At 36.8% G+C, this 26174-nt stretch overlaps 1 protein-coding gene across 2 annotated transcripts in view; it reads right to left on the minus strand.

Moving 5' to 3' along the window:
• Positions 1–14491: 14491 nt before the first annotated feature.
• MDFIC (MyoD family inhibitor domain containing) overlaps positions 14492–26174 on the minus strand; it is a 98389-nt gene continuing 86706 nt past the window's right edge. For both annotated transcript variants that reach the window (XM_070787807.1, XM_070787806.1), the window contains exon 5: positions 14492–17207. In XM_070787807.1, the coding sequence (XP_070643908.1) occupies positions 16960–17207 (248 nt within the window). In that variant the 3' untranslated portion in view covers positions 14492–16959. The remainder of the gene's footprint in view (positions 17208–26174) is intronic.

The raw sequence follows: 26174 nt of genomic DNA on the forward strand, positions 1-26174 counted from the left end.
AAAGAATCTGCCCGCAATGCGGGAGACATGGGTTCGATTCCTGGCTTGGGAAGATCCCCTGGAGGAGGGAATGGTCACACCACTCCAGTATTCTTGCTTGGACAATCCCATGGACAAAGGAGCCTGGCAGGCTACAGTCCGTGGGGTTGTAAAGAGCTGGACATAATCTACGGCATCCTTAAAATTATTTGTAAAGCTTGATACTGGGTGAGATACTGATTTGTGTGTGTCTCCTTTAATAATTCAGTATTTTACTCCTCAACCCATTGTTTTCCTGACCTTCTCTACCCAATGTATTTTGATTGTTTTCAACAAAAATTATCAAATTCAATGAACTCTTTTCAAAGTCCTCTTATACATTTCCCTAATGAAAACTATCAATATCATTTGATTATTTTTCTGTAACTCTTTCTTAAATCTGTTACACAGTTTCTTCCTGGTATTTTTCTACTTTTCTGATAAGTCATCATTTAATGAGTATTTACTTTATCCTAGGCACTTTGCACACATTTCCTGTTTATAAGACTCATAATACCTCTGTGATCTAAGTGTTATTACTTCTATTTTACATAAGAGCTCATGCGAATCAAAGAATGTAATCATCTGCTCAGGTTCAAACAGAGCCTAGGTTAAACACAAGCCTTTGTGATTCCAAAAAGTCTGGCACTAATTTGTCTTTCCCCATGTTCTCCTCTGTTAGCCTTAAATGTTATTTTTCCATAATTTCTTGTACTTTCATTCTTGCTCCAAATTTTTATTTCTTAAACTTTTCTGGATCAAGAAACACTTTGAGAATTTGATGGAAATTTTAGACTTATTTCTCAGAAAAGTCTATATCAAAATAAATCAAATATATTTCATACTTTTTTTGGTTTACTGTGAAATCTGACCAGGTCAAGGGGTGCTGGTCTCTGTGTTTACTCTTATAATCTCATTAAGTTGAGTAGCTTCAACAAATGTTTATTTGTGGTATAGTAAATATATCTGGTGCCCTGATTCACATTTGCTAAGTGACACCTCTGTTTTCAGCTATAAATGGGGTCGATAGTTCCATGGGGCTTCTATCTATTTCATGCTGACCAAATCTGGCATCAAGTCACCCCTTACTGGCCCTTACTGGCACCAGGCTTTCTAGTTCAGACCTGTGAGAGTTAGATGGGCCAGAGTTAGCACAGCTTGGAAGTGTGGGGCGTTGATACCCTTGAGGAATGTCTGCCAAAGGAATAGGATTTTATAGATTAATGCCCTGCTCTCTTGTCCTCAGATACACATTTCTGGGAAACATTCTGTGTCGTTCTCAGCTGGTACTGGCAGAATTGAGACCCACTGCCTACAGTGACAACCTCAGTAACACCTTTAAATTGGTTTTTCCTCTCCGCCTGTCTCTCTCCCTGATCCCTCAATCCTGCTCTCTGGATCACCTCCCAAATAAACTAAATACAGGTTCTTGCTTCAGACTCAGCTTTCAGAGCAACCCTATCCAAATAAAATAACTCTTAAATTTACTTTTCTTGTACTGACTTCTTTTTTGAGTTCCCATTCCATGTATCAGGCTGCCTGGATATTCCATGTATTTGGGGCCCTCTTTCTTAGCACATTGCATTCATTTATATTGGTTCGTGACATGATCATAAGGTGGTGAAAATAAAACCTTCGGTGTCATCCTTGACTCTTTCCTCTGCCTCGTTCTCATCCTGTTACTAAATCCCATATATTCAATCATCAGTTTATCTCTTGAATGTCTCACCCCTCCCATCCTTTAGCCCCTCTGCCATAGACCTGGGAGCCTTAAGTATTGAACCATCAACCTCTCTATAACAACAGACCAGCATCTCTGATCTCGTGTTATCCCTTCTCTCTGCATCATTCCAGTTTCTTCTCATCTGTTTGCCTAAATGACCTCTCTAAGACACAAATCTGAAACTGTCTTTTCCTTTTCATTCTTTAAATTATAACAAGTAGAATAAGATCTGAATCACTTAGCATGGCATAAAAAAACAGTTTAGCCATAGCTTACATTCTCAGTCTCATCTTCCACCCTGTCCTTCCCACAAAGTTGTATTTTATCCATGTTGAACATTCTCTGATCTTAGAACATGCATGTTCTTTGCAACTTCAATTATCTGTAGATGCTGTTCCTTCTGTTTGAACTGTCTTCCCTCCTCTCCCTTGTCTGCCTGGGAAATGTAAGATCATCTTTCAAGAACTGGCTCAAATGATATTTCCATCCTAATTCTCATTTCTCCCAAGCTTCAGTCTTCTGCAGTCCCATACAATTTTCACATTTCTCTAAATCTTCTCACAATGCATTTTCATAATATGTTCACGTCTTTATTTCCCTCAGTCTACTGTGTGCTCCAGAAATGCAGGAGCCAACTCTGATTTAGCTTGTCTTCCCAGTACATAGTAGAAAGTGGCCGCTTAAAAATGTGTGCCGAACTTAACTGGTGCTGAGAATCGAGATAGAATGAGACATTGAAGAGAAGCACAGGGGTAAGAGGATGATGGACTTAAGATATTTATAAACAGGCAATTTGGAGGAGGCAATGAATGATGAATGAAAATGGAGCTTGAATATAAAAGGAAAGTCAGAAGAAAAATGTATACAGTTAGAATGCAAAGAGAAAGACATACGGGTGATATAGACATGTTCAGGGCTGTTGCTGTAGTTTAAAAAATATGTATTAGTGCTACATTTCTTAAGTACTGTTACTGTTAATACAAATTATGATATGCTCAGGGTTAATCTAATTTCAGATTTCAATTTATTCTTTAAAATTTTTGTACATACAGGCGACTTGTACAAAATAATGTTAAGTGATTTAAATGATCATTTCTAGATTGATTAAAAAAACATTTTACAAACTGGAATTTTCCTTTTGAGAATCTTGATGGTCCAGACTTCTAAATCTCAAAAAGAAGGCCGAGCATCACTTTGAGTCTCTTATATTTTACCTGATGTAAAAGCTAGAGGTGGAGCCTGATGAGCAGTGGTATCGGGCTGCCAAAAAGTCTCTGAAATTTTCACAAATGAAAAGCTCAACATGCTTTCATCCTACAAATAAGTTCAGAGAAAACTGATTTGATTTATAGTGTTAATTCACCTTGCTAGATGACAGCAGGCAAGTAGAAAATACTTGAAACTTTTTTTTTTATATTAATATAGAAGATGTGTTGGAGAGATACCAGACCTGTTACGATGTCTGAAGTTTCTGAATTCATATAAGCAAGGATTTCTTACAGTTCTAATAAAAAGAACTTGCCCCTATGAGCAGTGTTCTTTGTCGCTGTCTTGCAGTGACATGATAGCATTTGTGCCACGATATGATGTTCTAGGAATTTTTCTTTCTCTTTGATACACTGTCAATGGTCTCTCTACAGCATGATTGTATTTATCTGTTCTCTCCCTATCCATGTCTTCTTTTTATCTGGACTATTTTGCTATGAGTTTTTCCTTGTAGGAGACAACTAGGATTCTAATGCCCATAATATAGTCAGATTTTGCTAGAAAAGAATCAGCAAACGTTTTTCAAATCAGTTATTCTGGATATTTTTCTAGGATATATAGGTGATTACATTAAAAAAAGGATATATATATATATATGTTGTACATATATACGTGTACACACAGACATTTTTATCAGCACAACATAAAAAGCTTATTTCTGGGATCTTTTTATACTTAAACGTTATCTTTTATATACTTAGCTTATGTGAATATGATTGATATTTGTATTTGTAGCTGAATTGGAAGCAGTCAGAAGATACAAAAGGCAAATTGATGATAAGCATAGTTTCCAGACTAACTGAATACTATTGATACTTTGCACATATCAACTTAGATATTGTATAATTTTTATTTTTCCTTGATGAAGTTCATGATTTTTCTTCTGTTAGATTTTTTTTACTACAGATATACTAGTTTCTCCCATTACCTTATAGGAGTTTCTGGACCATAAACTATCCCTGTGAATTGATTCCACACTCCCTCAAATATGACTTTTCATAAGCCAAGTCCTTTAAAAATACATTTCATATATTTCTCAGACTACATGTAAAATCAGTATCATGCAAACATAATACTTTTACTACTTTCTTAGAGCATGGTGTTGAGAGGAAAAAAATTTAATATATCTGTGCTACATCTACATTAATGCAGTGGTGCAATATTGAAACTGCTTTTATCTGCCACATTTCTCAAATGAAAGCGGCAGCTAAATTTTATGGTAGTTAAACTGTGAACCTGGCACACAGTCTCGCCTGTGTGGATCTGGCCCTTTGCTATTATTAAGGCAGTAGCCTTTATTCTGCATCTTAGACTTTAAAAGTTGCTGTGGATATAAGAAACCTATCATGTGGTCATGTCTACACCATAAAATCTTTCCAAAGTGCGCAGCAAATTTTTGATAGAATTCATAGGCCTTTCAAGAAATTAGAGTAAAATTCTGCCTGGCATTTCTGAAGCAGCCGGTAGAGGAGACTGTGGTCTACTAGGCTTCCGAAGACCCTAGACGTGGACTTTTCAATAGTTCCTGAGTGGTTCAGGAATAACCTGCCAATTGTTTGTACCTTCTGCAGTAACCTGATAATAATCTTGTATCTTACACACCAAGGAAGTGTAAATTCCACTGTTTGAACAAGCAATGCCAGCAATTAGGTGTTTCGAGACAAATACAGTGTTTATTAGTTAGAGTTCAGTTAAATCTTTCAGAGAAGTTTATCATTAACCTGAAAAAGGAGCAGCAGGTAAACTACTTTCCATGCGAATGTGTTTAAATGGCTTAGAAAGGGATTATATTTTAAATATTCTTATACCTTTATGTAAATTGAGTATCTAACAGCCTTGCTGGGATGCCGATAAACTCCTCTATCAGCCACAGTCAACAGTACCTCTTCTTTAGCTGTCCTGATTAAATGAGTGACATTCACTATTGGCAAATCCCCCTGGAGTAACATGAGCTTGTGTGTGCCCAGCCACAATACCAGTAATGACATGATTCTGAGGGGATTTGAAACTCTACCTCAACAAATTTATTTCTGTTTTTCAATATATATTCAAAGCAATACTTTGGCATTGTAATGTGATTCTTGACAGGGCTAAGGTAAATTCATCATGCTAAACTGAAATGTTTCTGGCAGATGCCTACTCTGTAACAATCAAATTGTGTGTACTGTAATATATGACAACCACAGTGCTACTTCTAGTTGTAAAACTTGCAAGTATAATTCTTTATTAATGCAAACTTGGAATGTAATTATGCAGTGCATTATCCCACCTTATTTTTTCATTTAGAAAAACTCAAGACAGTCTACCAACTTACAGATTATGGGAATTTTTGAGTGATTATAGAAAGAATGCAACTTTTTTTGTCACAAATATATGCAGGCATTTGATACTTTTCAAGATCAGACACTTGTTGAAATTTAAGAAAACATACAAGTAACATGTCTTCTTTTATTAAATATTAATTTTACTCTCCATAGAAATAGTTATTTGTCTTAGGTGGATACTCTTTTTTAAAGAAGAAATGATTAAAATGCCAATACTGTGTATTGAAATATTATAAAAAGAGATATGTTTTGAGATAGCTTCTGACTAATTAGTGATACCACCTATATACTTCAGTACAGTTTATCATATTTTAGGTCAAAGAGCCTAAACAACAAAATGTTTTATTTAAAGGAAAATGTAATTCAAGTGAATGACATTTTGACTTCATAATACATTAAAAGCCTCAGCACATGTCTCCTTTAATTCCATGATATGAGCTCTGAAAACAAAAATACTCAAGGCACCAAAATATACATTTTAAGAATCTAACCATTTTTAAGCTTTGGTTTGGATTTCCATCACCTTTTCCTCCATATTTTGAATAATTGATATTTTCATGAACAGATAAAAATCTTCATTTCATATTTTATGATCTAGTTGCCAGATGCAAATCAAGCTTCTACCTGGGCATCTGCATTGCGATCCCCTTCAAGTACCATCCTCCACCACTATGGACATGAAAGAACCCACGTGGCTTTCTTGTGCCCTGGTGATACTCCTTCTCCCTTACAGTCCTTAGCACCTATATTTTAGAGACATGCTTGAAAATTCATTAGTATTTGTAATGTGAATTTAAATATTTACATTTTAACATAATTATTTTGTAAGAAAACAGAAGTTAATTCTATGATCCTCTTGCAACTTTTTTTTTTTTTTTTTTTTTTGCTAAGAATAGAATAGCTAAAGCAGGTCTGGGTCACTTTATTAGAACTAAGGAAACATAATATGTGATGCACAGAACTTTAGACAAATTAGGCAACCCCTTGGGGCCAGTAAACACCCTCCTAGACTAACACAGAACTTGGAACAGGCCCAGTTGAAAATTTGAATCAGGTTTGCAGAAAAACAAAGGCTGGCAAGAATATAACTTTGGAAGATTTACTCACTAATTTTAGAGCTGCTGGAGGCCAACCAAAGAGATTTGGGTTATACATTACCTAAGACTTATGATGGGAACTGGACTTACTAAGCCAATTAAAGAATGATTCATTCAACCAGTCAGTAATCAGTAACTAGTTAGCAATCTGTTGATTTGGTTAAAAATGATCTATCCGTTGTGCATGTAGCCCAGTGAAAATTTCTCCTCTCTTTCACTTATTATGCTCACAATTGTCATCCAGTTTGTGGTAGTAATACAGATCCAGTTCTGCATGTTAAGTAATCCGTGGTATACATATATACGTATATATTCATTTGTTCACATACTAATTCAGCATATATATATAGAGGAACACCTCTCATAGGCCAGGCACTCTGGGGATCCTTTGTTAATGTCTCTGCTTCTGTTTGCCTCTCGCTTCTCTTCCCCTTCCCCCAGGCCCCGCCTTACATCTATTAGCATACATCCCTAGCATACTAGGAAACTGGACCATTTTACTCTGGCATTTTCCTCACTGGTTCACCCACCTGCATACTATGTATAGTACTACACCCATCATGTAAACCCACAATGAAATTCTGACAGTTTCCTAATATTGGTGAAACTGTTTATAAGCACTTTCAGATCCATCATCTCATTTAATGAAGACATGACATTGCTGACGCAAAACACGTAGTGTATGCACTTTAAAACCTCTATGAATTTGGCTTTCTTTTAACGTTCATACAGTTGGTTTTGTATGTAAACACTGGGCACACTTAGCAGGCTCATTCACCTGGAATAGTCTTTCAGTTCTCTTTCAGAATTGTGTTTAATTCAGTCCCTCCCCCCTCCCCCCACATGTGTTTCTACAGTCAGCGCCTCAGATCAGGTCCTTACCATCTTTTGTGTAGATGAACCCACAGTCTTTTAAGTCCCTGATACGTTCATCCTCAGTCCTTTCTAATTCATCTGCTGCCCCAATAAAGTTATATCAAAATATAAATTTGATCTTGCTGTTTCCTTGATTTAAGTCCTCAGAAGGCTTTACTTTGCCTCCAGGTCAAAGTTGAGAAGTTCAGAAGCACTCAAAGTGCTGCCTTTTTGAACTCAGTTCTGCTTTTCCCCAACATCACCAATTCTGTCCTTTCCAACATTACTGCAATTTCAGAATGCACCAATAACTACTTACTTTCTCCAAATCCCAGTTCAAATATTACCTCTTCTAAGAAAACTTCCTGGTTCTCCTGGGGAGTGTTAGTCAGCCTCCACTTCTCCCCTGTCCTAGAAATTATACCATCTCTATTATGTCTTTAATTCTGTCAAATTAATGTACATTCTCTCTCTAAGCTGTGAATTTTTCAATGGACATCTTGATATCCCTACTCCCAGCACAGGGTCTGGAACAAACAGATTATCCTTGGCTGACTGGGTGAATGTTGAGGCATCAATTAAAATGTCAGTTTACCAACTTTCAGTGGAGGGGTTGAACTAGAAGACTAAGTGATACTGGACCTACTATAGATTAGAACTGTGACTCTGAAGACATATAGATGTCACATCCAGTTGTTTTATTACCATTGGTTATAATCACATGGAGTCTCCAAATAGCACATTTCTGGAGGGATTCATTTCCAGGCTAAGCTTTCTATTGTGGGTCTGCTTATGTTAATATTGTTGGGTTATTTTAGGTTGTAGGGAAACAGGAAAGCCTCATTATCTCTAGCAATCCTAAAGCTCAATAAACTTTGGACCACTCCTGGTAATACCTCTTTCTTTCCCTCTTCCACCCTCAGCCAGTTTTAGTGTCAAATATTAGCATGGAAATGTATGATCATTGAGGAGAAGGTAATGGCAACCCACTCCAGTACTCTTGCCTGGAAAGTCCCATGGACAGAGGAGCCTGGTAGGCTGCAGTCCATGGGGTCGCTAAGAGTCAGACACGACTGAAGCGACTTAGCAGCAGCAGCAGTGTGATCATTGAACTTGAAATTGTTAAGTACATTTCTGGAGTATCTAGTATAGTTCTTGTGGTATTAGATTTTATTAACTGTGTTTAAGAGACAAACATCTAAGAGACCACCAGAATTTACATTATTTTGATAAATCTTAGAAACATATGATAGCAGTATTGGATTCAGACAATGTGTGCATTTGTACACACACACACACTCACTCTTTCTCACTCATTAGAGTACTGGCAGGAAACAGATGGCTCACTCAAAGGGCTTAGTTGAAGAGCATTTAATAAAAGGGACTGTTTACAGAGGAACAGTCAGTCAAAAGGTAACAAACATGGGATTTTGAAGTGCCAGGAACTAGCAAAAATGGGAAACATTCCTTCCCCATGCTGAAGGGGACAAGATCAGGGAGCTGCAGCTATGAAGGGGTCACTGCACACAGTCACCTTACAGGGAGGAATGGAGTTGTGAAAAATCACTCCCTGGCAGGAAGGGGGCCTGGGAGCAAGGTGAGAATTAACACCTTGACCTCTCTCTCCTCCCACCTTCTGATTTCCCATTAGTGCTTGGTATCAGCCAATGCCAACTGGGAATCAGAAATCAAGGGATCCTGGCACAGCGCAGGCAGAGACAGAGAGCAGATCTTTAGGGTCATATGGAGAATGACCAGCAAACAGTCTTTTGAAGAACATCTAACTCTTGACTCCTCATCCATCCAACTAGAGGAAAAAAGTCATTGATAGTGAAGTCGCTCAGTCGTGTCCGACTCTTTGTGACCCCCTGGACTGTAGCCCACCAGGCTCCTCTGTCCATGGGATTCTCCAGGCAAGAATACTTTAAACAGGAACAAGACAGTGAAATACTGTGAGTTGAGTGACTTTGGGGTCAATGTGTGTAATAAGAAATAAGCAGCACAGTTAGGTAGCTATGATTTCCAGTCTTCCTCAAAGCCCATGCCAGGATACCCACTAAAGGCAGCAAAGATGGGAGATAAGAAACAAGGCAGGTGAAATTCAGATCCCAACTTCCTCACTCCAGTTTTAATCCAAGCAGCTGTGACTGAATCTCTTTATTAAGTTATATATAGGATTTCTTTAAAAATATATTGTTCTAATGGAAAGACCTGGGAATAGAAATCAGTTTTCCTACATCCTACCGGCTACTGTGTGGCTCTAGGAAGTGAACTTAAGCAGTCTGTCCCCATTTTCTCATCTGTAAAATGGAAGTAAAAACATATATCGTAGATGAATAGAAGAGCAGCAGAGATCAAACGAGAAAATGTATGTGGTTTCCTTTTGGAAAGTTAAAAAGCTCTACAAATGTCAGGCCCGATCACTTTTGGATACTATCTTGTAAAGCTGGTCCCTGATTATAAGCTTGTCAATATCACATCCTGCCTTTGAGGCTATCTTTCCTCTACACATGGAGCACTTTGCTCCACTCCAACTGAAACATCACATACAAAGAAAAGATAAGCAGAAAGAAAATCCAAATGTGTTGGCAACACGGCTGCATGTTAAAAAGAAAGAAGTAGATACACATTGAATTCCGTTTTCGTGGTGCGTAACTCCCCTTTCCATAGGTCCTATTAACTTCAAAGGGAGCTCCATGCATGTAAATGATTATATTTATTGGATGCGCCAACTCCTTCTTATCCTCCGGGCGCAATTAGAAATATCAGAAAAATGAATGTCAGAGACTGGATCCATGTTTGATATTCTATGGGAAATTTCCCATAGTTACAGATGTTAAAATTCCTGCCCAATTGTCCAGTTACAAATTTGTAGTATTTCTTTTTTTTTTTTTTTATCACCCCTGGAATTATTTCTCTTATTTTAGAATATTCTTTTCTTCATTTAAAGAAAAATATTCTCTTTAGGTCCAGACAAGCTAGTGGTAATATCCGTGCTTGTTGTACAACTTGGTATAGTAATACAAATTTAGACTGCAGGACCCCTCTCTTGCAAGTAACTGTTAGGGCTCCCCTGAGGTTATACTAATACTTTTAGCAATCCCGTTCCCGCTTCAAGTTCACTCTGGTATCTGCTGGTTGAGACAGTGCCTAGGAACTAAATTCCTGGGTGCCCACTTTAATATTACATTCACTAAACCATACTGTAATGTCAGTGTTTGTTGTAAGTTCCAGCCATTATCGATATTCTTGTTATCTAGCTGTAAACTCAGGGTTTTTTCCAGTTGAAATCACCACAATCAGTGAAAACAGATGGCAGGTGTGTGGAGAACTGTACTTTTTGTACTGATTCGTTGTTCTTTTTTAAATTCAGTTGTCTCGTGGCTCTTGGTGGAACTCTCTCTAGAACGAATTCTGACAACTATTTCACATCTTCACCCCGTCTTATCAGTGAATATAAGTGCCTTGCAAGTGTTACAAGCATGGCTCCTCAGTGATGCTATGTATGTTACACACCCATGAAGGCAGGTCAATGTTTTAACTATACTTTTTTTTTTTAAGTGACAAAGAAGCAGAAACACGGAAGAAGCCCCTCAGAGTAAACATTTAGAACTATGATGAAAGAGAAAACATACATACTACTCAGTGATGAAAACCCTCATTGGAAATGTACCCACATGTAGACTGAGAGATACAAAGATGTTTCAAAATAATATTTTGTTAAGCAACATGATTTATAAAAATCATTCTAGCCAGTCTTCTAGACAAAACTACATGCACAAAGTAATTTGGATCCACTTTGAATTATCTGTGAGAAATTAGTAGGCAAAGATAGTCCAATTTCAGTAAATATTTATAGAGCAAAACAATCCAAAATATATATAACAATCAAATTTCTAGTGAAAATGTGTGTAAGTAGGTTTATTTTGAAAGGGAAAGTCCTACTCCCAGTGTCATAACCAATTAAATTCTCCAGGTAATGACCCCATTTGCATAGTGAGCGGAGCCCACAAGTGGGAATTTTAATGGGCACACCACCTGAGTACAGTAATTGAGAGTGACACAACTTGAACTAGTTTTGTGCTTACCCCACTGAAAATTCTACTCATATTATTTTTAATGTCAAGCTACAAGTCAAATTTCAAGATGATGGATTTGTTCTTTTTTAAGCACTGAGTTTGAATAAAAGAAATGCTTTAATTCTGTTATGCATTGCATATCTTTGCTTTAACTAATCTGCAGTTCTGATTCTCACCATTGCTCCATTTTTCTCAGTGATTGGAATTTAATTTTATTCATTAATTTGTGAATAATTAGATAAAAAAAATGACATCCTCAGCAGCCGAATTGCTTTAGGATTGCCATTTAATGTACTTTTTACCAGAATATGTATTATCGTTAAGCTGGCATAATAGTTTACTAAAAATGTAATTGTATAAATATGCCCAATTATTCTTTCTGATGATCTAACAAAGTCTAATATGTATTCATGGGCATTTCCCTCCTTCTTCACCTCAACACCAATAAAACGTAGTTCCTGCAGAGCTGATCACAGATGCCTTGTCATCTGAAGGTGTTACTTTTAAAAGATATTCTCCTTCTCTCTCAGGCACTATTCATGTCCTTGAAAGAATTGTGCATTCTGATTGAGGGATCATATGAGGTCCACATTAAATTATATAATAAAGGTGATCTTGAGACTCTGAGAGTCAGACACACATGATGAACTGTGCTATCCAGGTTTTGAGATGACATTTTAAAACTTCTTTTGTTTCACTCGAAGATTGCTTGAGATCCTAACTATTTGTAGGTGTTTGACACCACTCCGTCACATCTGTAATTGGCATAGCATCCAGCAGACAGGCTCTGTACATCTTTACACTGCAACCTACCAAGTTAAGAATGTATTGGTTCAATATAAAACAGCAGGCTGTTTTTAGACATAGTTACTAGTGCACAAGCTTTAATATGGCCTGGCTTCATCCTATAATGAGATCTTTTGGTTCCCTGCTCAACGGGCTTTTATTCCTTTGCAAAAGGCTATGAACTATGTCAAGTGGATCAGCTGCTTTTGTACACCCTCTTTCTTGGCTTTGGAATGTAATTCCTTTGCTTCTACCGCTTTATGCATCAGACAGAACTTAAGAACCTTTTCAGTTTTTCAAGCTAAACTGAGAATTTGTGTTCATTTGCTTTTCACTGTTTTCCTAATAATTACATTCTCCACTGAACCTCAAAGACCCGCCTGAAAGTGAACACTTAATTGCAGAGCTATACTTCATCTTCAACAGATATATCTATACCTCTGTTAGTAATATGTTGAGGCATGTTTAGCTAAATTGATTTCTTCACAGTCACCTCACAAATAAGCTCAAGATTCTCTTTTAGCAAGGGTTAAGGTGAGGAGGGATCAAGGGCATAAAGAATGAACAAAGAGAAATACAACTAGTGGCCGCAGCTTTGTAGGAAGGCAAGGACCTACTCGCTCTGACATCTGGCAGCTCGTGGTGGTGGTGGTGGTGTAGTTGTTCGGTTGTGTCCGACTCTTTTGGCAGGTGGAGAATGTCAGTCGGTTGTCCCAGTGTGATGACAGTGAGATGGTGCAGATTTCTCCTTGCCTAGATAGAAATTCTTCTTTCTAGTTGAGGCTTTGATGTAGCTGTGCTTAGAATCCTGTTCACCTCCAGGTTTGCCTGTTGAACTTAATTAAAATTTGGTCATTTGGATGATACTGATTCACAGGCCTTTAGAGAGGACAGCCAGTGTTCATTGGGAATTTTGCAATGTGAAAATACATGGCAGATTTAGTCACCAGTGATGATTTTTGCGAAAACCACCCCTCCACGTTAGGTCTGCATCAGCCCCTTCCATTTTAACCATAACCTCTAAAAGTAATCTGAAATGGACAAGTAAATATTAGTAGCCTCAATAACAGTTTTCTCATGGGAAGTGGCAAACTTCTCCCAAAGGTTGAAACATCCTGAGGGTTTTTTGACTCCCTTGAGGGGCTTAAAGAAAACAGTCACTATAAATTTATTGATTATATGGGACACAGAGATGAAGGGTTAAAAAGAATGCCTTGTAGTACCCAAGCCTCAATTTTAAAATATAAATAGTAAGTGTAAAATAAACTCTATCCCTATATTAACTGTCATTTAAAACACAAATGGTATGCTTTTCTATATTAGTATTAAAATAAGAGAAAAATGGATATTATAGTGTCTGATGAAATTTTATCTTGGCTGTCAGATTAGATGTAATAAACCTACAGGCCTACAAATCACAGGTAATTGGAAAGGGCATAAAGGTCTTGAATAGTATGAAAAATAATCTTATTAATAAATAAACTTATTCATTAGATGGTTGGGTAAATCTAGGCATTGAAACTGGAATTCAAGAAGGCAAGCCATAGACTCTGGACTCGAATCTTATTTATGTTAGACAGTGACTTTGACGTTTATAACATTAGAATCTAGGGCACTGATAAGAGCTTGTATAGATGAAGAATGAAAAGTTATTACATAAGGTTGCCTTGGTTACTCCGTGAACTGTTCAGAGAAACACTGGCTATTTCAGGTGAGGGAAATGGATATAGTCAATACACTATAAGAACACAAAAATAAAATTATTATACTCCTAAGTAAAATGTCTTCTCCTAAATAAAGTGATGCAAGGGGTTAAATACTAATAATAAAACACTTCCTACGACTTAAAAATTGTGCCACTAAAAACCCTAGTTGAAAGTACTTCTGATGACTTACTTTTGGGTGAAATTCATTGAAATTAATACCCAATTCCATAGATCTTTAGTGTTTAATTTCAGCATAAAATATATATATATATGTGTGTGTGTGTGTGTGTGTGTATATATATATACACATATAAACTACCACATTTTTTTAATAAGTTGGGAGATAATTCTAAAGCAAATAAGTAAAAGCAACTTATTAAAAAACAAATGTAAAAATTGTGAATTTTGCTCTACTGTGAAGTTTTAACAGAAAACCATGTTTTACCATGTTTTGAAATCATTTGTCAACTATGATTTGCAGTATAAACTGATCTGAATCTTTCATAGTTCATTTATGGGCATGAGTCATGTGATTTACATATGAGACTAAGAAATCTTTCAGAGAAGGATATAACAAGAAAAGAAAAGCCTAAGCTTTTAAATTATAGTTGAATTCATTTAAATATTGATCCATCAATTAGATTACAGAAATCATTTTTTTTATTTCAAAATAGTATATTCAGGCTAATACAGGTCCAGTTTAAAAATATTTAAGATTATGTTTCCACATTTAAAAAGAGACCAAATCTGTAACTGTAAACTAGAGCACTTATGATGGCCATATAATTCAACAAAATATTTTACATACAGAAATTCTAAAATACATATGGAAAATATTTTCACATTTGCTACTTTTGTTTTTTTCATTTATTTTAAAAAATCATACAAGGTACTTTGTGGTATGACTGCAGAATAGACAACAAAGGAAAAGTACTGTGAATATAAATATGAGATTAAAATTCTATCAATTAATGCTCTCTGTTACAGAGAAACATTATTATAAAAGTGCTAATATCATCATTGTAAATAGCAGGATACACAAATATTAGACAAACAGTTTGGCAGAAAATTTTTGCAGTATAACAGATATACTATTTTAATGATTCCAGGTCATTAGAAGGTTTTATATATCAATATAAAGTTGATACTCTTACATCCTAATATATATACATGTTAACTTTGGATATATGTAAATATTCAGATTCTGGTTACTAAGAAATAGTAGAAAGATGTTCTCATATTTCATTTGTTACATCAAAAATGCTCTTTGGGCCAGGAAGATAGACAGCTGTTGACTAGAATTCTATTTAAGCCTGACAATTTAAGTGTGTGTGTGTGTGTGTGTGTGTATGTGTGTTTAAAGAGCACTAAAAGGGGATTCAAGAGTTTGCTAATTTTTTTTTAAGCCTTTTAAGTAATGATATAAGTGGAAACTAGATTTCATCTCAAAGGAAAAATTGTTGGTGACATACCCATGCTTTAGGTTTTAAAATCTTAAAAGCCTAGATTTGCTAAAAGGCTTCCTAAAAATATGCATTTGTTTTTACTATCAATTTGATATTCAATTGGAATAATAAAAAATAACTATTCATCCAAAGATATACTTCCAAATTTCTACAAAGGTATTACATTAAATCAAACCAAACTGCAAGTTGGGGATATCAAGCTTAGCAGAAGAGCATGTAGTAGGAAAATGCCCTCTCCTTTTCATCTGTACCACACAGTCTCTATGTCTTAGTAACTTACTAAGTCTTAATAAGTAACTTAATAAGTCTTATTTCTTTACACTTAAGGATCTTTATAACCCACCATTTGGGTTTAATGTAAAATTGCAATACTGAAATTTGGTCATAGTAATGGATGTCAAGATTCCCACTGCACTGGAAGGAATAATTGGTATTTAAGGTTAACTGTGCTTATAAATATTGGGGGGTTTGCTTCTTAACCAAATAACCCTTCCCCTTGCAAAATACTTAAAGCTCTCAAAAGAAAAGTGTTTGAATAAATCAAAATCAAAATGCTGAGATTTTAATATAAAATTTTTCCTAATTTAAGTGCAACTTTTCAAAAGTACTCCACATTGTTTATAAGATATAGCTATTTTAATAAAGCATTGTTTTTAATCAAAACTTTATCATAACCTCTAAATTATGTAAAAAAAAAAGCGTATTTTTAGTTAACTTAAATTTTATAGTTTTTTTAAAGAAAGATGTATTGCCACAACTAAAGAAAATACATACATGAGGCATTTTTCTTGTAACTGCTCAAGGGCACAGTCAGCTCAGGTTGGTCACCTAAAACTTGGTCCTAAAGCTAATTCATTCAAGCAGCAGATGAATCACTCATCCCAAGAGGCCTCCTTCAAATGCCACATTCTCCTCGAAGCCTTCTGAATATTCCCATAGACATTAGCTCTTCCTTTCTGTGTATCCCTACAGCCTTTTGAGTTTCTCTCTCTCATAATCATGACTTCCATATGCCTGTGGGCTGGCTTATTCTTTACAAGTCTCTTTGCCTAAACTTTCCTCTGCTTCTCTGGATGGCAGCTGAATGCCATCCATCTCGGCGCTGCAGCAGCTCACACACAGCAGGCACTCAGTGTCTGTTGAACAAGCAGAGCATAGACACAAACTCTAGGTGCCCAATGCTTGTGTGGGTGTGTTTCTCAAAGTTTACCCTAAGGAATGCTTACTTTTAACCACTGTAAAAACATACAAAATGAATTGTCTGATTTAAATAACCACCAGAAAAGAATACATTTGGAGCAAGGGGCTCCTAAGACAGGTTAAAAGAAACATAGAGAAATAAGTATAAAAAGGAGGAGACATTTTGTATTTTTTTTTTCTTTTTTTCTGTTTGTGGCCAAAATGTCCCTCAGTCACTGCAACCTATTAACAAGTTTAAAAGTAGTTAAAATTTCACATATTAAACCATGTGGACTTGGTTAGAGGGAGAAAAAAAGGCTTTCAGAGATTACCTAAAATAATGAGTTAACAGTGCAAGTACTGGGTTGTTTGATGAGAATTTTACCACGTGCTTTTCTTTTACCTCAAAAGAAAAAACTTCAAATACTCTCCAGTTTTAAGGCAAACAGAAGATAAATACTTAGGAAGGAAAACAAATCCCGCAGCACTCCATGCAGATCTCCAGGCAGTCTGACGATTCACAGCAGGCGTCCATGATGCCGCAGTCCATGTCACAGGGGCAGTTACAGTCATCCCCCACTTCATCTCCACAGCAGCAGCAGCAGGCTTCCGAGGTGCAGATGCCACACGAGGCTTGTCCCAGGACAATGTTGCAGAGCGTCAGGAATTCACAGAACAGGCAGGCCAGGATACAGTGGACACAGCAGTCTTCATTTTCAGGTGGGAGGAGACCACAGTCAGAGAAAGAAGGAACACAAAATATATAAATCATCAGTAAACGGAATGATACTTGATGAAAGGAAGTAATCCAGAACCTAATGACCTGCGGTCCTAGAAGTCTTCTGTGGGTTGGAAGGATGAAAAGAAACAGGTTAAATTTTAGATGAACAATCTTTAGAAGCAGATATTGCATTTGGTGGGGAGGGAAAGACTGTATATACATGTGTGTGTGCCTGTGGGTTAGAGTATTACTCAGGGTGCACTGGTCCGTGGTTCTAGGTTCTACCCCTCTATGCCTCTCATCCCTCTTCCCTATATCCTACTGCTCTCTGCTAAATGACAGGAAAGTCCTTCAGAAAACAAGTTACTGCAATGTCGCCACCTGCTCTAAAACTGCAAGGAAAAAAAATTTAAAATGATACATTCAGTATGTTATTGAATAATTAATTCAACAGCTAAATTGGAATCCATTAAACTGGGATCAGCATATTTTATTTCCCAATAAAACTGGCTCAATTTTATGGTCCCTGATTTTTTTGGTTTCACAAGAATTAAAAACAGACCCTGGCCCCAACCATTGTTTCCGGGATAGTTCTGCCTATCTCTAACAAAGGATACATACCTTAGCAAATGTGAATAATGACACAGTAACACTGCTTTCCCACTTCCTGTGCATGAAGTACTTTACTGAGACATCTCTAATGATGCCTTTTTGAACAACTAATGTCATGAACTGATAGAAAGAAGTGAGAATTTAACAGATTACAATCTAATAAATTTAGTACACCATATTCTAAGCTTCTTTCCTCAGAATTTTGGGTCAAGTAAAAGGAGCAACTGAAGAAAATGTCTATTTCCAGAAGACTTTAACACATGCAATAAAATAATTTTAAGACCAATGTTATAAGACATTTGTCTTATTTCAGAAATATTTATGAATTTTTAGCAGGACTATTTATATAGGTGTGTGTTTGTGTTCCTTTCCTTCTTTAAAAATTTCATATGATACATGCTTTAATGAGGGGATTCTGCTTCCAAGAACAGCAACAGACAGTACAGAACAATCCCCTATCTATATCCCACTGTGACATGACGTGTGTGTTTCTGTATTTGGCTTTAAGATTGAGTGCCTTTGATGGAGTTTCATCAAATTGTGTATTCATTCCATCATAACCACCCCCCCCACCTCTGAATATTCCGTTTCTCTGTAGTCTCTAACTTAGTAGCATCTATAAATTTGTAAAAGAGGGAAATGTGGGAAATACATACTTTACATCCCAGATGGCAAAAAGGAGGAGGGTCAGGAAAAACTCAAAAAGGAAACTCCAGAGTTGTTTGTAGACTTAAAGGCTAGGAGTTCCCTGCTAACTGGGCTTTCACTGCCATGGTCCAGGTTCAATCCCTGGTCAGGGAGCTGAGATCGTGCAAGCTGCCTGGTTCACCCAGAAGAAAAAAAAAAAAGGCTAAAAAAATACATTGGTGTTTCCTCCCATCCTTCTCAGGGCCAAGCCCACTCTCATATAAAATGGTCTATGGAGCAACCGGAAAATGATCACAGAATTCTAAAACTGTGAGTTTCTGTCTTCCTCTAATGTTTTTAGTAGTGCAGTAGTCCTCCACATTCCAAGACCCCCAGTGGATGCCTGAAATCATGGATAGTACTGAACTCTATACATACTCTTTTTCCCCCATGCATACATACTTACGATGAAGTCTAATTTATAAACTGGACAAAGAGATTAGCAGTAACTACTAGTAAAATAGAATAGTTATAACAATTTTCTATAATAAAAGTTATGTGAATGTAGTCTCCCTTGAAATATTTTATAGAAATTTAATGCCTTTTCCATCTTAACTATACACTTATTATGCACTGTGGCCATACCTTTTACAGTTTGAGGTGAAATAACAAAATTATGAATTTCTTTTCCCTTCTTCACAATTTCACAGATAGAAGATTCATTCTTACTGTAGACTTTAGCAACCTCAGTGTATAATTTGTGTGTGTGTGTGTGTGTCTTTCCTTATTAAATTGAGAACTTTCACCTATTTACTCAAAGTACTTTACAGTTTCTTTGTGGCATGTATGAGTTGCCCGGATCAGTACTCTTGTGCTTTGGAGCTGTCATTGTGTAAAATCAAAGTTACTTGAACACAAGCATGGTGATATTAAGACAGTTGGTCTGAAACCAAGAGGGCTGCTACATACAAACAGGTGGAACACACTGCACAAAGGGATGATTCGTGTTTTGGGTGGGATGGAGGGGGTGGCATGAGATTTCGTCATGCTACTTGGAGCAGCGTGCAATTTAAAACTTATGAATTTTATTTCTAGAGTCTTCTATTGAATACTTTGGTACTGTGAGTAAATGAAACCACAGAAAACAAAACCACACATAAGGGGGGGCTACAGTATCCAATCATAACAAGAGAACAGCGAAATCAACTCCATGGATCCAAGTCCGTAGTCTTGGGAAGTCCTGGGTTTCTAGAGAGCCTCTACTTTCCCTGTTTCTACATTCCTTCTATAAACTTTTAGCCTGATATCTTATGTGTCTCAGTTCAGTAGAGTTTATCTAGGATTACATTATCATCATGATTTGTAAAATATCTGAAACATTATAGAGCTGACTTTATTATTATTCCTATTAAGAAATTCGTGTTTAACTGGCAAGCAAGCCAGTTCTATTCAATATGCCTTCAAACAAATACCCGTATTAACTGATTCTAAGGACACGTCCAACCTTAACTTTGTATTCTGCTATGGGATGGCCTGTATTTCAAAACTAAGAGGGGAATCCATAAGAACTTACTTGATGCTGAAAACCTTAAGCACAGTTATTGAACATTAGATTATTTATGGACTAATCATGAAATCAAAGTATATGTAGTGAACTTATCTTGAAGGGGAAAGAATGGCCTTAGAATGGCCTTCCCACCAGCCTTAGAAATAGAGGGTTACAATACCTTTGAAGCTCTCTTTGGTCCCTTCCTAAGTACATCTTCCTCTTCCCTTGCTTTTTGTTGTACTTTGTACTACAATGAATGTGTAAATATCCCTACATAACCTATCAGAAAGGAAATGATACCACATAAATTCCTGTAACACTTTTCTCAATATTATGTATTTCAGATTTACCTTTCTTAATTCTTGTAGTTAAAGTTCACTTGTTTTACATTATATTTATCCATCCTATTTAGGAGTATTCTGGTCATTTCCAGTGCTTTGCTATTCCAAACATTAATGTTTGAAACAGGTTTGTGCAAGTCTCCTAGAGCCAACTTGCTAAATAACTGACAGTAGAATTGCTGGGTTCTAAGATGCACATATATTTAATCAAGTTAGGTAATACTGCATTTGTTTCTAAAGTGACTGCTCCAAAATGTATTCCCACAACCAAGTATGAGAATGCTCACTGCTCCACATCCTCACCAATCTTTGAAAATGTCATATTTTTAAAACTTTGAAACTTTCATATATACCAATTTGTTGCATGTGAAATGGCATCTCATGGTGGTTTTCTTTGCATTGCATTTACTTGTTTACTAATAAATTTGAACATCTTTTCATGCTTTTGGCCATTCATGTTTCCTCTTCTTTGAAACAGATGTTCATGTATTTCCCTCACTTTTCTATTGAATTGCCTGTTTTTATTATCGACTTGTAGAAGTTCTTCATGTAGTGAAGACATCCGTCCATCAGTCCTTTGTCAAATACGATTGTCCTCTCTTAGTACTGACTTTTTGAAGTTAAGAGATAAGATGCACATGAGCTAATGTTTAGACTGAGAGTTTGAAGTGATGAAGAGAAATTCAATCAAATCTTTTCTTTAGCTGGAAATACCAGGTGGAGATATCAGATAGACTAAGGTATTTGAGAAGACTCTTGAGAGTCCCATGGACTGCAAGGAGATCCAACCAGTCCATTCTAAAGGAGATCAGTTCTGGGTGTTCTTTGGAAGGAATGATGCTAAAGCTGAAACTCCAGTACTTTGGCCACTTCACGCAAAGAGTTGACTCACTGGAAAAGACTCTGATGCTGGGAGGGACTGGGGGCACGAGGAAAAGGGGACAACAGAGGATGAGATGGCTGGATGGCAACACCGACTCAATGGACGTGGGTTTGGGTGAACTCCGGGAGTTGGTGATGGACAAGGAGGCCTGGTGTGCTGCAATGCATGGGGTCCCAAAGAGTCGGACACGACTGAGCGACTGAACTGAACTGAACTGAAGGATGTAAAATGGAAGACTGACGAGTTTGGCTAATGAGTAAGTGAAAAGAGGAGGTGTTAACAAATTTGGTGGTAGAATGAAATAGAAAAGTTTTAGTGTCTTATTCAGAACAAGGGAGTCCAGCCATTCTGATATACAGAACAGGAGGGGAAACCAATAAGTAGTCAGGAAGGAGTGACTGAATGTGAATGATATGAAATCAGCTGCTCTCAAGATGAAGAGGAACGAGGGTGACAGTCACAGCTAAACCATTCATAGCCGCTCAGAGAACATATTCATTTGAGAATTAAAATCTGTTCCAGATCTTAGACAATAGTGACAGTTGTTATACAAAAATCAGAAGCCCTAAGCCAAGAACAGATTCTCTCCAAACTTCTTCTAGTTAGCTAACAAGATCTACAAAGAATTTAATTCTGTTAAACTTTGTATTTTTAGTAAACATGAAAAAATAAATTCTTAGTGCTAAACAGATCAAACACTCCTAGACTGTGTTCAACAACATAGTGTAACTTCTATAACGGATACCAATGGTGGTTTTATGTAGAATAATAAGCCTAGCATTAATGAAGGAAAAGCATTTATTAATTAATGTGTTATCTTAGAAGAGACATTTTTACCACTCTTGTACTTTATTTATGAAACTTGGTAATAAATTCTATTTTAAGCTCTTTAAAAACATTAATTCATTTGATTCAAATAACATCTCTAAGAAGCAGTAATGGTATTATCCCCATTTTACCACAGATAGATTTTATAGAAAACTTAGGCCGCTGCTGCTAAGTCACTTCAGTTGAGTCCGACTCTGTGAGACCCCACAGATGGCAGCCCACCAGGCTCCTCTGTCCCTGGGATTCTCCAGGCAAGAACACTGGAGTGGGTTGCCATTTCCTTCTCCAATGCATTAAAGTGAAAAGTGAAAGTGAAGTCGCTCAGTCGTGTCCGACTCTTCATGACCCCATGGACTGCAGCCTACCAGGCTTCTCCATCCATGGGATTTTCAAGGCAAGAGTACTGGAGTGGGGTGCCATTGCCTTCTCCAAGAAAACTGAGGAGATCTGCTCAAAGTCACAGAGGCAGGAAGTAGCAGAACCAGGATTGGAGCCCACATGATCCCCCTCTATCATCCATGGTCTAATCCAGCAGCCTATGCTGCTGGGATGGGAATGACTACTTTTAACACTTCGTACATCTTCCTGGAGGAGGTCAGTTATAAATAACTAATTTCTGCTGATTTGTCTTGCTGATCTTGTTTTCAGCCTCAATTCATGTTTTCTTTCTAAAGATGAATTTTAGTTTTAATGAAGATCTGATAGTAAATGTTATCCTCAAGAAAGAGCAAAGTTGATGAGTTGGAGAACTCATAAATTTCCAGTCACATTGGTGAAATAGACAAAAAAGGGTAGGCAGCCAAGACAGAGATGGTGTCTCAATCAAAAGTAATCTAAATTTAAAACTTAAAAATTAATGTATGAACAGGAGCAATGTACAGAGTAAATAGGAACTCTACTGGTATACGGTTATGACAGATTTTTAAAAAGCTTTTTTTGCAAATATTAAAACTTACAAAAATAGTTATCGTATCCTGCCTAATTTACTGGAAAAGCACTTTGGGCTGCTCTGAAAAATCAAATCTGAAGAAGCCACAATTCAAAATTAAAGTGATATTAAGCAAGGTGCATTCATGGAGAAATCTACCAAAACCACATCCATTTTCTACTTTATAAGTAGAAAACTACTCAGATATGACAACAAAAAAGGAACAAGCCAAAAAATGAATTCCTAAATCCTATCAAATCAGTGTAATAACCTGATTTGTATTCCTTGCCAAAAGGATTTTTCTTTCCAGTTGTGTTCTGGAAACAGTAGTTTGATTGCAACTGGAGGTAACGAAAAGGTTAAAATAATCTAAGAAGAAATAGCAGTTATAGTTTACCACCCCTCTCATCCCCAGGGGGATGGAAAATCATAAAAGGCATTAAGTTGTTGGTTTTATTTGAAGCAAAGAGAGGATTATAAGAATTAACAAACTAAGAAGACTTAAATGGAGAAACAAACTAAAAAAGATGAGTCCTCTGCATCCATGTAGTTCACCGTCAGAAATAATTGTTTTTCCCCCTGTTCTTGTGGTTTTTCGTTTTTATGGTTTTATTCGGTCATATTTGTAGTTTTTTGCCAAAAGCGTTTAACCTTTGAGAAGCCAACTAGGTTCTGGGAAGGATGCCTTTTCCAAACTGGGCCCAAAAGAATTGCACAATTCAGTGTATTACTGAGAGGAGAATTCAGCACAAGACTGACAGCTACTGTAAATTTAGGAAAACAAAGAAAAAAATCAGCAGCCAAGGAGCTAAAAAAGAAAGCATACAAGGAAATATTTGGCACAGTGTTTGATTAAAAAAAAAAAAAACACTATTACGGATTACTTGCAGACACAAACCCAAACAAAATCTTTGAGTCCTTTGGAAGGTCATCAATGTTAAATCCATGCAGCTGGCATATCTGGCAAGGGTCTGTTATAGCTTCCCAATGCCATGAAGCTAACAACTGAACCTTACTTAAACAGCATTTTAGATGACTGGTGGAAGTATCTGTGACTGATTTGAGGCTCTTTGTTCTCTTTAAAATGAGATTGAGATTTATTTTTGTAAGGATACATGAGTTTAATAATAAAATTATCCCAAATTGATTTGCCCAAATCATTGGTGGCCCCAAATACTAGGCAAATATGAGAAAAGCAATTTGTTATAGTGAAAGGAACCCAAAGAGCCATCAGAAAACTCTGCACAGTAAACTCAGCTGTATTCTAAATAAGTCTATTTTTTTAGTTTCCTTCTTTTAAGATGTGGTATGACAGGTGCTTTGAATTTCTTGGAACAAAGACACCAAACAGCAGAGTACAGGGAAGGGCAAAGAACAGTGAATTCTGAGAATAACCCACAACCCATTTTTGAGCAAAGGCAGGTTTGTATGTGTCTTATCTTGAGTAATCTCTAATAACATTTCCTATGACTGAAAATGCTTGAAAATACTTTCTTAATCAGGTCTCCATCATGTAAACTATATACAAAGAAATGGGTTCATTATTTTTTTTCCAACAGGCCAACAATATGCCAAGGAGCAAATACAGATTGAAACATGAGCAGTCAGTTATGTGTAATTACTAATTCAGGAAACTGTGTTGTGATCAAACCTGACTCTAGCTTTACAGAGTCAGAGAACCCATAGGTGACTCCATGTCTTTAGCTGCTGAGGCTCACATCCACCCTGGGAGGACAAAGAGCGACTCACCATGCAGGGTAAGAGGCATTCCTCTACCCAGATACTGCTTTGCTGCAACTGTTTCTCAATAAAATCCAAAAGCAGGATGAAAGTGGGTTTTGGTCATCCTGAATCGCAGCCAGGATGGCTAAGTTAGTATCTGGCCTCTGTGAAAGTCAGCTGTGAGGGATGAGATGCAGACATCTCCAGGGAGTTCCGCTCTTCAAGTGATTGTGGGGGCAGGAAATATTTACTAAGACGGCACGGTAGCTCAGCTCCAAGGAGCTGTGTGTCTTCAAGCCAGAGGACGCACGGCATTCTGGCCTACGGCCCTAGAATGACCTGCTGCTTGCATAAATTGGCCTGAAGTACGCCTCCCACACAGAGCCCTCTGGCACACTGCTGTCCCAGCGAGGCCATGCATCTTAGCCAAAACACAGTCAAGATTTTCCTAGTAGGGAAGAAAGTGAGATAGGTCAGGAGGTAAAAGAGAGCAAGTTACGTTTTCCACTGCAGCACCAAGACCACACTTAGAGAAACAACAATAACCTTTACTATTATCTTTCCTCAATGAACTCAAAAGACCTGGAGGAAAAACAGCACCATTCTCCCCCACCCCACAGACAGACTCCTTGATCATTTTCCTAACACGTGTCCAAGTCCTGGAGTCCTTTCTCCTCCTATGGGAAGTGCATTCATATTTTAAATTACAGTAAGTGGAGAGCAGTTTTTTTTTTTTTATTCTCTTCTTTGTTGATCCTGCTGCTTGATTTGCTGCTGATTGATTAAAACATTCCAAATTCTCGGGATAAATTTGATCCACTGATTGTTGGTCATGACTTAACTGTAACCCTGATTCACGTAGTCCTTTCTAGAGTCACCTTTTATAAAGTCTAAGAAGGAAACAAAAAGTGCAACAAAAAAAGTTTCCTGGGAGCTTTAGACAGAAATCTGCCAGGGAGCAAAATGCTGAATTAGTAGAAGTGTTTAATTTAAAACATATTAAAAGAAAAGTATGTGGGCAGTGAGGCAGCAAAAGAAAAGTGAAAAAATATCAATGGTGCAAGTATTATTTATTTTAGTTTATTGAATCTCTACATATTTAAAATCATATATTTGATAGCTGGTAATGTTACTATTCTCAAAGGGTTAAGATAAGGATTAAAAGAGACAACATATACAAAGTACTCAGTAAAGAATTTATCATGTAAGTACTTAATAAATATTATTACTGTGATAACAATGATGACGATGGTACAATATTTATTCTAGAGAGGCTACAACTCTCCATCTTTCAATGTATTGTTCACTCTGATTACCACACCAAAATAGAGCCATTCTATTTTAACCTAAGGAGGTTTATTAAAGGCTCTGTTCTTAGTTCAAATACTTAAAAAAGAGACTCAAGAAGGCAATTCTAAGAGAATTTGCAGAAGAGTGGAGCAGAAATCTGCCTGGAAAGATTTA

The sequence above is a fragment of the Bos indicus genome, chromosome 4 (genome assembly GCF_029378745.1).
Source record: "Bos indicus isolate NIAB-ARS_2022 breed Sahiwal x Tharparkar chromosome 4, NIAB-ARS_B.indTharparkar_mat_pri_1.0, whole genome shotgun sequence".
Taxonomy (NCBI): domain Eukaryota; kingdom Metazoa; phylum Chordata; class Mammalia; order Artiodactyla; family Bovidae; genus Bos; species Bos indicus.